The 12279-nt window shown below is 39.1% G+C and overlaps 1 protein-coding gene across 1 annotated transcript in view; it reads right to left on the bottom strand.

Annotated features, from left to right (window-relative positions):
- LOC143851611 (fumarylacetoacetase) overlaps positions 1-6932 on the bottom strand; it is a 28686-nt gene extending 21754 nt beyond the window's left edge. The window contains exons 1-2 of the mRNA XM_077361094.1: positions 6655-6932; positions 3943-4021 (exon numbers count right to left, since the gene is read on the bottom strand). Of these exons, the coding sequence (XP_077217209.1) occupies positions 3943-4021; positions 6655-6858 (283 nt within the window). The 5' untranslated portion in view covers positions 6859-6932. The remainder of the gene's footprint in view (positions 1-3942; positions 4022-6654) is intronic.
- Between the last annotated feature and the right edge of the window lie 5347 nt (positions 6933-12279).

A 12279-nucleotide genomic window follows, 5' to 3' on the forward strand; every position in this document is an offset into this window, starting at 1 on the left:
AATTGAATTGATTAGCTGCCCAAGACTTTCAACCAAACCTTTAAACACGTGATTGGTTCTTTCTTTCCAAATTAGCCAAATGCATGAAGGAAAGAGGATTTTCCACAAACGTAGGAGCCTCTTATAATCAACATAGTAGTCCCATCACTGCTAAAACTCTTTAATGGACTCAAACAGAATTGACACTGGGATGATTTAGAACAAACCAAAGAAGAAACGCCAACTGTGAGAAGACCATGGGTACCTAGCTAAAATCTGAATCGATTTTACATGGGGATTCGCAAGAAGGGAAATCTTTGTCCGGGAAAATATGTTTCCTGGCTTGCTGGTCCCATTTATGATCATCTCATGCATAGTAACCCCATAAGAAAGCAATCGAACTAAGTGATCTGCCAACATTCCAAATATTAGGAACACACATACACTGCGATGACATATAGACTAAAGTGTAAAAGGATTTGACCGAGAGCGTAACAAACAGGTTAGGATGCAAGTCATCCTCTACGCCCCGGCCATTACCATTGCTATCTTCAATCTCTCACGCTTCAGAATATCATCATTCGGTGCATTATTAGAAGAAGGGATCCCTTCTTTCTCTTCATATAGTTCTGCTTCCACCGCTATTGGTGGATTCCCATAACCACCTTCTGCTTGGTTACTGGGCCGACTACCTTTCGGTTGGTTAGTGTATTCTCATTTTGGCCTCCACAATATCCGCCTCAGCCCGATCTTGATGTAAATCAACAACTTTACACTAATCAACCAACTGCTTGATTAGATCCAACATGAGCACATCTCTCCATGCATGCATGATCCTTCCACCATTACCAAAACTACCACGAACAACCATGATCGATCAGACAAGTTCCTAAGGATCATAACTTTCTCTCTAGAAAATTGATGGAGGAAAATTCAAGAGACAGCATAACATAGCACTGAAAAGAGAACTATGAACAAATATGGTTGTATCAGAAAACAAAGAAATCTATTGACATGACTACATCTTCCAACTTCCTATAAGCTCCCAAACACCTAACTTATTCTTCAAGCAAACCATACTTCCTTTCCTAATATATTACAAACTCTCAAGGACATCCTAACTTCGCTTTCCTAAACTTACTATGGTTCACGACTTTAAACAAAGACCAAATGTGATCTGCAAAAGTTCACCTAAACTAACCTGAGAGTTACCATATTCCCTTTAAAAAGAATAATCAAACACTAAATTTCAGGCCAAGAAAAGCTTTCAAGATTGAAGGAACTACAGCTTTGATTGCATCACTTGCAAGAATGAAGATAAATTGAATCCCAAAACATACGCTTCACCTTATTTTCATGCTATCCAGTAGGGCTGATTGCTAAAGGAAGAAATAGAAGAAAACAATTGAAGAGATTCTCACAAAATCATATTAAAGGATAAGCATCTTTAAAGAAGTGACAAGCTGCAGTGTTCCATTTTCACTTCAAAAGCAATTATTAGAGACGTACATGATTTTCACTTCAAAGATAAAATTATTAGAGACGTATATGTTAGTATTGTTAGAATAGAAGCTGAATCTTTAAATAAGTGACAAGCTGTAGTGTTCCATTTTTACTTCAAAAGCAATTATTAAAGACATATATGTAAGTATTGTTACAATATAACCGTACTTTAGTCTTTATTTACTTTGTAAGTATATTTTAGTCATTATACTAAGATACAAGATAATCAAGTATAATAATTTTTTTTTTTTGAGACGGTAGAAAAGGAATATATTAAGAACCGAGATAGTTCACAGCAAAGTACATAAAAGATGAAAGAGAAAATACAAAATCAAGGAGGGAGATAGTCAAATCGCTCCAAACTAGACCTAAATACGCCACTCCGCGCTAGGGAATCAGCCTCTGAATTAGCTGATCTGCTTACATGCCTAACGGATATAGACGAGAGAGAAACTAAATCATCTAATTCCTCAAAGAGAGATAGAAAGCGCCACGGAGGAGAGGCTGCACCCTGAAGCCATAGAATAACATTAGAAGAGTCCCCTTCCACTATCACCTTATCTATCACAGCCATATCCAAAGATTTAATCCCGCAATGAACAGCTCTCACTTCCGCTTCATTTGAATCCGCCACTCCAATGGGGCCCGAGAAAGCCCAGAGAACATCCCCCTTTGAATTTCTACATAGACCCCCAATCCCTGCGTCACCAGGATTACCAAGAGAGGATCCATCGAAGTTTAACTTTATCATTCCCTCAGGAGGAGGGATCCAGGGTTGTAATATTTTAACTTTACTAATCCCCTCCTTGCAAATAGTCTCCCAACCTTCCCAAAGATCATACGCAGATACGAAATGAAACATAGAAAGGCTTCTAGCCCAAAATATCACCTCGGAAATGATACTGATAAAAATCCTATAAGACGATTTTGCCACACCTTCAAAAACTCGGGAGTTTCTTTCCTTCCAAATGAACCACCAAGAAGCCACCATACACATCTTCCATAGCATCTTACCCTTTCTTTTCCAGGGGCACCAATCCCAGCTTTTAATGAAATCAGAGATGGTGTTTGAGAGAACCCAAGATACCCCAAAGCGAGATAGAATATAACCCCATATTTCTCGGGCAAATTTACAGTGAATGAAAAGATGATCAATCGATTCACCATCTGATGAACATAAAGGACAATGGTTGACGATAATCATCCCTCTCTTCCGCAGGAAGTCTATTGTTTGAATTCGACCACAACATACAGCCCAAGCGAAAAATGAGATCCTTGGCGGGCAATGAGACTTCCATATCGACGCAAAAGGAGCCTCCGCTTCGCAATACACCAACTGATGATAGAAAGATTTAACAGAGAAAAGTCCGGATGTACACTGAAACCAAACACGGGAATCACTCCCACTCCTTTTGATGTAACACCCTTCTATCAAGGCCATTAGTTCAAGAACAGAATTCAACTCCCGATCAAAAAAATTTCGTCTGAACTGTGGCTGCCAAACCACTCCTGAGTTCAACCTTTCAAAAAAATCCGCCACCCATCCTATCTTTTGAGTAGACACTAGATACAGATCAGGGAACATTTCCTTGAGAGGAACTGCTGAGCACCACGGATCTGACCAGAATCGGATTCTATCCCCTACATAGACTTTAAATCGAATACCTTTGGAGAAAGGAACCTCAACCTTCAAAATGTCCCACCAAACAGTGACACCTTTGAACTTATAGTTATCCGCAGAGCACCAATTTCCTTCCCTCACCCCATATTTGCTTCCTACTACTCTTACCCATAAAGTAGACGGTTCTGACCCAAACCTCTACAGCCATTTACCCAATAGAGCCATATTAAAGCCTCTTATTCTCCGAATTCCTAACCCTCCATTTTTCAAAGGGAGGCATACAGAACTCCATTTAACCAAGGGAATTCCACCAGAGGAAAGAGAGCCCCCCCACAAAAACCTTCTTTGGATCTGTTCAATTCTTAGGGCGACACTCACTGGGCATTTGAACAAGGAAAGAAAATAAATGGGGATGCATGATAGAACTGCTTTGATAAGAACTAAGCGCCCACCTTTAGAAATGAGATTACGCTTCCAGGAGTCGAGACGCCTCTCAACTCTGTGAATGATGGGGTTCCAGAATAGTTTATTCGGTCTTCCCACCCCCAAAGGAAGGCCGAGATAAGATGCGGGCAAAGGCTTCAAAGAGCACCCCAGAATCCTAGCAAAAACTGAAGCTTCGGAAGAAGAAACATTTAAAACATATAACCCAGATTTCGAGAAGTTAGTTCTTTGGCCTGTAACCATCTCATAACTTGAAAACCTCCAAGAGAGAACAAACGAGGGTTTCCTAAACTTTGCAGGAACTACCTACTACTAGACTTTAACTTGGGCAATAGATATAAATGATGTGAAGAGAGTAAATAAATATTTTCTAAGAAAAGAGAATGTAAGCATGCCTGACAAAAGTTTTTGTATCATTGCTCGAGCCTCCTTCCATGCAGGTCTTCCCATTCCCAAGAACATGTTAAGATTAGGCTGTTAACAAAAGGCATGACATTAACTTAGTTATTGAGCAACATTCCAAAACCAATACCTCAATAAAAAATAGAAAACTAGAAATTATATACTATAAACAGTCCCAAAGCCAGTGTGAACCAGCAAACCCCCAAAGAGAACAATATAAAATTTGGAGATAAACCAATAAAAAAGAAAGAAACTGCAATCTGAAAAATTTTGCAAAGTTAGAGAGACCTACTAACAAAATAAGCCTAAAATGCATTCTATTTTGGTACAGCATACTTTTTTTAATGGTATTTTGGTACAGTATACTAACTGCTATAAAAAAAATGTATTGTTCAATCACCATCGGACAAAACTATGTCAGGAAAGAAATTCCAGCAAGTGAAATAAAAAAATGAGCAGACATCATAAAAATAGTGAAACTTGTGTTTGAATGAAGAACATAAATGGACTTACATACTCTAACCAATGGCAAAGTAACCTAGGAGATGAAGCCCCAAAATTTAGATGGTAGTTGCAATGTGACAGATTTAAATTACTGATCACAATGGGGACCAGACTCCTTTATATAACTAGTGCAGTATAGATGAAATACTGACTTGGCATTTTATTATTTTTCAGATCATTGATTAGAATCTTCAATATTTTTCTACTTATTAACTGAATCCTTATATGGCATTGACCGCTTGTTAGATGTGAATTGTGATCCACTAATACTTTTTTATAACTTGGCACATTGAAGTTGTTGTTATATGTGAAAAGCGCGCTGTGATTGCAAATTGTGATTATTCAGTTTCTTAGTAGAGATCCTTGAGAACCTAGTTGTGTGTATCACTTTAAACAAGACTTCTAGTTTTTGCACTTCTTTGGATTTATTTAACCATTTTCTATCGAAAGTTTTTTAAAAAAAAATTTCTTTTCATTTTCAAAAAATTAAAAAATTTATTGACTACATGATTTTGTTCCAAGACAACTTGGACAAGGACTCCTTGAGCCCAACCAACTCAAGTTCCAAGCTTTCAAAACCCTGTCGACGATAATCGAATACAGTGGCACTCGCTTTAGATCCTATTATACTCAATGCCAGACAAAAGAAAAAATGAAAGGAACGGCAATTCAGTCAGTTTCCCAGTTGCCACATAAACATCAGAAATATGCATCAATCAACATGGCGAAAATTCATAACCAATTTCAAGAAAAAGTGAAGGTTGATCAATTTTTCCCAAGTTACGTAAGATATGTTTGCCAACCATTATTTAATGGGATTCTTTCACTTTTTTAGTTTGCAGAGAATGGGAAAAGCAAAAAGATCCCGAAAATCCCGTTCGGATACCCGACCCGCTAAGCCCGTTTCCTAATTTTCACCTTCAATTTTGACTAAGAAATGAGATTCTTCAGAGCGACTCAGAGTCGCTTCCAAAGATTCTCATTAATCCGTTTCCGTCCGTTTAATCGGACAAGAATGAGAATCCTTGCCGAACAAACCCTTAGTTAAGTATCCATTATCATCAAACTTGCACATAACAAACCAACAGACACTAGAGTCGAAACATCACTGAAATCAGCAATGTTCAACTGTAATATCCAGTAGAAAATTGATACTGTGTTCAAAACCAATGGCCAAAAAGAAAAATCATGACCTAACTAAGGACTAAACAGAAGCTACAGAAAATAGAAATGCTGCAGGAATTCACAAATTCCACCCAATCATTTCACTAAATACAGCCACAGTAGAAAAATCGACACTGTATTCTAATCCCATCGCCAAAAAGAAAAATCATTAACTTTGTAACCACTAAAAGAAGATACCCATTATAGAAATGCTACAAGAATTCACTAATTCCACCCAATCATTTCGCTAAATCCTGCCACAGTAGAAAAATCCACACTGTGTTCTAATCCAATCTCCAAAAAAGAAAAAATCATGAACCTTGTAAGCACTATAAAAAAGCTACCGATAGTAGAAATGTTACAAGAATTCACTAATTCCATCCAATCGTTTCACTAAATGTAGAAAAATCCAAACCGTGTTCTAATCCAATCGCCAAAAAGAAAAATCATGAACTTTTATAAACAATAAACAGAAGTTATAAATCCACACCGCGTCCTAATCCAATCGCCAAAAAGAAAAAATCATGAATTTTAGAAGCACTAAAACACAAGTTATAATTCCACACCGTGTTCTAATCCAATCGCCAAAAAGAAAAATCATTAACTTCGTAAGCACTAGCCAGAAGTTAAAAATCCACACCGTGTTCTAATCCAATCGCCAGAAAGAAAAACCATGAGCTTTGTAAGCACTAAACAGAAGTCATAAATCCACACCATGTTCTAATCCAATCGCCAGAAAGAAAAACCATGAGCTTTGTAAGCACTATACAGAAGTCATAAATCCACACCATGTTCTAATCCAATCGCCAAAAGAAAAATCATGAACTCTGTAAGCACATAACAGAAGCTACCGATAATAAAATATTCAAAGAATTCACTAACTCCACCCAATCATTTCACCAAATCCAGCCAAATTCTCAGGTACTAATAAAACAGAGGATTTTCTATTATCTTGGATGATTTACTGAGAATCAAACTCGTTAAAACTAAATTTGCACTAATCAGAAGAATCGGACGGAGAAGAATAAGAATCGGACCTGGAGGAAGCATTCAGAGTTTTTTAGGATCGGACCGTTGAATAGACCGGCGGTGGAGATCGCAGAGAGATCCAATACGTAATCTCCGATCGCCACGCCGGGACGAGGTTCGCCTCCGGCCAGAGGTTTGAAAACTCCGTAGGGAAGATTTTCCAGAGGGAAATGGGAATCTGGATGAACTTCTATGAAGGATTTTAGGGCCATTTTAGAACGAAAAATCACGTCTTCTTATGAGCAGAACGAGAAGAAAATAAAATTTTGGGGGATAGAAGAAGAAGAAGAAGAAGGGGTATTTATAATTATACGTAGGGAGATGATATTTTCACCCCCTCTGCGGTACACATTCGCCCCTCTGATTACGTGAACAGTGACGTCAAATCGGGGGCGAATGCGTACTGAAGGGGGAGTGAATATATCATGGCTCTATTGGTATAATAACCCTTTTGACTAGTGTCGAGTGTGGGTCGAAGATTTTGGGTTTTTCACCGGATAGAGTGATATATGTGCCCCCCTTTTCTTTCCTTTTTCAGCCCCCTATAGTGTGTACTTTTAGACAGATTTTGTCTTATTCATTAATTCATCTGAGGTGGCTGTTCTCTCGTGCAAAGTCAGCCGGGAAATGGTTTTATGCGAAATTCCCTAGGAAATCCTTTTTTTAAATGTCGTACGTGGGGGTAGCTGGGGAGACTGGTTGTTAGATGATCACGCACCGTTGAAAACGGAGATTTTCCGGCGAGGGAAGGATATCATGTGGCGCGAATGCATCATATTTATGGTGCAGCGCGTATCTTACATGTAGGTGCTCTGATCGCGCGATCCTGATCGTTGGATTGATGGGTTTGTCGTTTAAACATTCAGTTGAAATTATTGTGAATCAACAGCATACCCTTTCGCCGGATTGGAGGATAAGCATTTCTTGAGGATATTTTTTTAGGGCGATGATAAATTCGCACCCCCTGTAGGATAATTCACGCCCCTGGTGGGTGCGAATTTATCATTGCCTTTTTTTAATTTCCATAATTTAGAAGGAATTCATTAATTTTAGGGCTATCTTGTAAACAAAACTTGAACTGAGGTGGTTTAAATTTTTTTTTTTTTTAATGTCTACTCTGATAAGTTTTGAAATTCTTGGATAATTTCCAAGCAATTGTTTATATAGAGTACATAAAGATAAACATGCAAAGGAATCTAGATAACAACGGAGAGAGATAACTCTAATCTAATTCACTTGCCTAATCTAACCCAACTACTCTACCTAATACATTCAGATCGAATCTCAGAAGATTTGATCTTGATCTTATTTTATTCTCTAATATATCTACTTGCCCTATCAACAAACTTGCTTAATCTACCGCACAGATAATCCAACGGTGAGATGAACATATTCTAACATGCCCCTCAATCGTATACGGATTGGAAATCAATATACGTTTGATTACAATAGATATGTTGTGGGGTCCAGCCAATTTTTTTAGCGTTCTTCTTGGAGATTTTCACTGCGCCGTTGAATCCTCTTGTTGCACGTCGACTTCGAGAAGATTTGGGCTTCTTTGACTTGAACATTGAAGTGGGTATTTTTTATGAGAAAGTTGGTTTTGTTGTTTGCGACGATGTAACCTTTTATCTCTTTTATTTCTTGTATGGTCTCAAGTTGTTAGGTGAAAACTTAAGAGAAAGACGTATTACTTATTTTGATTAGTGGATATTTTGTCGGATTCGCCCTGTGGTTTTTCCCTCTTCATTGGAAGGTTTTCTACGTAAATCTCGATGTTCTCTTGTGTGATTGCTCTCTTGTTGATTTGATTATTTTATCCACATATTTATTTGCTTCATAATTTTAGTGGGTTTTCCTCGGCGAAAAACCCAACAAGATAATCCCAAGAAATACAAAGCCAATTTTGATGCATACTTCTATGATTAATGTCTACGCGATGTATGTTGCTGATATTGCTTAATATGAATGCCGCTTCTTGTTGAAGAATGTGTTGCATGAAAGGATGAGCCGCGAAGAGCCTCAATGAACTGGTTTGGACTCAAACTGGGATGGGCGAGTCTTTAGGCCGGTTTTGAATACCAAACCTTGAAATGGGTCACAATGGACTAAAGCCTAAATGGGCAAAAAGAAGCCTCAATGAGCGAGAATGAGCCTCGATGGGCAAGACATCATGGTCTGAAAGTACCGATCCTCATGAAATTTGAAACTACTCTCTCAGGCACGAACCTCAAGAAATCGAGGCCCCTCAACCAAGTAGAGCGATTATTTCAGGCACGCACCTCGAAGAGATACCTCAACTGAAATAAACGAAAGATAAGAAAAGTTTGGAGATAGAAAAAGAAAAAAAATGAAAAGAGTGTGACATTGGCGATTGAGAAATAAGGACGGCAACAAAGATAAGAAACATTGAAACTTTGGACAGGGAGTGAAAAAGAGTGCATGTAACAGATATGGAGAGTCTTATCAAATTTGGGATGCAGTGCATTTTACCTAAGATTAAGGTCGGTAAATGAGGAGGTGCCTTTATCAAAGTACAAAGGTATTCAATATTAGACTAATGAAAGGAGTTTTTTGAAACCATAGAGGTTCAAGTTTTCACATGATGTGACTTGTCTCAGAAAGACCATCATTGCCGAACTTGATGCTACCTCATTTTGGAAATACAAATACCTTTGGAATGGAAATCGTGCAAGATTGTCTAAGTCATGGGCGGATCTAGGGTTCAAGGGTTGCCCCCCTGAAAATTCAGATTTTTCCATTCATAAGGGAATTTGCCCCTTTCCCCCTCTCTAAGACTACATTTGCCCCCTATCCGTATGTGACAACTGGCCCATAAGTCCCCAACTCTCTCTCTCTCTCTCTCTCTCTCTCTCTCTCACACACACACACACACACTCCCCCTATGAGATTTTATATGTAGTGTGCGTGTAAATCTTCTTCATAGGATGACCCTAACCCTCCAAGGATTTCGAAATATAGGGGTTTCTACAACGGGCAATCTCATTTCTATTAGGCGGTGTAGATAATTTACGCCCAACAAATGAACGGTTTGGATCATTCAATGAAGTGAGCCCATATCATTTTTTGAAAAATACTACACTTCAGTCTTCACGCGCTAACCACATATAAAACCATAGGAATCATTGGGCTTTTAAGCAAAAGGGGATCTTTTTTCATGCTGTACAGTTGTAAAATAGTGGGCCCCACCCATCCAAACATGATGTGTCAATAGTGGGCCCCACTACAACAAAATATGATTTGTAAATTTGGGCTCCATATGCATGGGTTGGGAGGAGATGGTGGGTCCATCCAGCAAAATATGAAGTATAAAATGGCAGGCCCCAACCTGCTATAAGAACAATTCTCTGCCCCCCTTAGAGCAAATTCCTGGCTCCGCCCTTGGTCTGAGTGAGATATTCAAAGAAGCTTAATCTCCTTTTCAAATGACCGTGGGATGTCAACAAAATGGTGCTGAGCAAGACAGTGACGGGAGGTATGGTTGGCAAGAGATAAGTCTAGTTTGCAACCCGAAGGCGATAGGACAGGTATAACCTCCGGCAATGGTATAGCCTCTGGCAAGAGATAAGTCTGGTTTGCAACCCACATGATAGGACATGTATAGCCTCTGGCAATGGTGTCGAGACCAACAATCGTGATGAGACCAAACATGGCCAGCGGCATTGTGAAGAAAATACTCCAAACAAGATTCTGATGTTGTATGTGGCAGAAGCCATCATAGATGATTTTTGGATTGAAAAAAAAGGGACCAACGAGAGGGACATTGGAGAAAAAAACCCGAATTAGAGTTGCGGGCGGATGGCTAGATCGTGATGGAGGTTGCTCGCTGTAGTGCCCGGCAAACGTATATGGATTGGAAAGACATAACTCTAATCTAATTCACTTGTTGTTCAATCAAACTATGGAAAGAAACAACAGATTCTAACATAATCAAACTATGGAAAAGCATGAAATTTTGAAAAAAGGCTCTGCTTTCCAAACTTTTCAAGAAAATTCCTGGTTTGTAGGTTGGGGTGATGTTGGGATTATAAATTTTGAAAAAGGCTCTATTTTCCAATTGTAAACACCTCAATTTTTTTTAGAACGCAACATAAGTCATTTGTTGGGGAGTGTTCCAAAGATGACCGTTGTATCAAATAAATAGTTTTTTAATAGGCAGTGACTCTACATCAAACAACCCTTTTCCACTCCACCTCACTTCCATTCCACTATACCGACCGACTCACTAGAAACCCATTTCACTTCACACCCAAGGATGACAACCAAACAGATCAAAGTTCTAATTCACCTTGGCTTATAGAAAATTGGCCAAGAAATGGCCACTGCAAATGTTCAACACAAGATATAAGAAAGACCCACTTCATTTCACGAGAAATTATATGATGCCCGACCGTCAAGTCACATGAAGGTGGTACTTCAAAAGTACCACCGTTGATATTTGATCTAACAGCAGCATCTTAAAAAATGGGCTGCTGTTGGATCAAATATCAAGTGCGGTACCCCATTTTGACAGTACTTGACGGTCAGGCACCATATAAAAACTCTCATTTCACTCCACACTCAAAGATGATAACCAAACAAAGTCTAAAGTTTTACGGTTCTATTTCATCATGGCTTATAAAAAATTGGCCAAGAAATGGTCGACTGCAAATGTGCAACATAAGATAAAAAAAAAAAGGAAGTGATATATCCGCCCCTTTTGATCACCAGGAACACCCCCTGTCTGTGTTTATGGCAATCGGGGGCATTGAATTCTTGACATAAGTACAGCATCCCCTCTTTCGTCATTGATACACTGAAAGGGGATGTTCCTGGTGATCAAAAGGGGCGGATATATCATTTCCCTAAAAAAAGGCTCATTCCACTTCATCCAAAATGAGTTCTGCTTAGAACATTGGAATGAAGATCATAACTGGATGAGCCATAGCCCAAAAATCTTCTTCAATGGATGATCCTAACCATCCAAGAGGTAGGCATTTTTCCCAACGTTGACTGTTCGCTGTCTTTTCTTTTCAACTGTCCATTTAGAGCCCCCACCAGTTGGATGGTTGAGATTGTCCACCGGGGAAGATCTCCGAGGGGTGGACCATCATCTAGATGACCATTTTGGAGCACTAAACCATAGTTCTCACTTGTACTGATAGCTAGCTCAGGCAAGATTGTAAATTAGCAAGGAAAAAAATATGCTTTCATGTAACCTCCAACAGATTTTAAGTAAACAGAAATAACACCCATTTAGGGGTGTAAACGAGCCAAGCCGAGCCGAGCTTGGCCCGGCTCGGCTTGGGCTCGAACCAGCCCTATCTAGTGTAATTTGACTACTTTTTTTACACCACGGGGGTGGTCCAAGTGACAAATGGGGTTCCAAAAAAGAAGTGACATATTTTGCCTCCCCTTTCACTCCATAGACAACCCTTTTAGTATATATATTAATATATAATGAGGAATATGTTCGTGCGCTTGAGCGTTGGAACCAAATGGTGCGCTTGAGTGCACCATTCACATGGGTCCCACAATTTCTGTGAGGATCCAAACCATTCATTTGCAAGGCCCTATCATAGATAGGGTGTGTACCAAAAATCAGCTCCATTGAATCATCCTAACCCCTCCAA

This window comes from Tasmannia lanceolata, unplaced genomic scaffold (assembly GCF_043159265.1).
Source record: "Tasmannia lanceolata isolate RefF3 unplaced genomic scaffold, GAP_Taslan_0.1 ptg000018l, whole genome shotgun sequence".
Classification (NCBI taxonomy): Eukaryota; Viridiplantae; Streptophyta; class Magnoliopsida; order Canellales; family Winteraceae; genus Tasmannia; species Tasmannia lanceolata.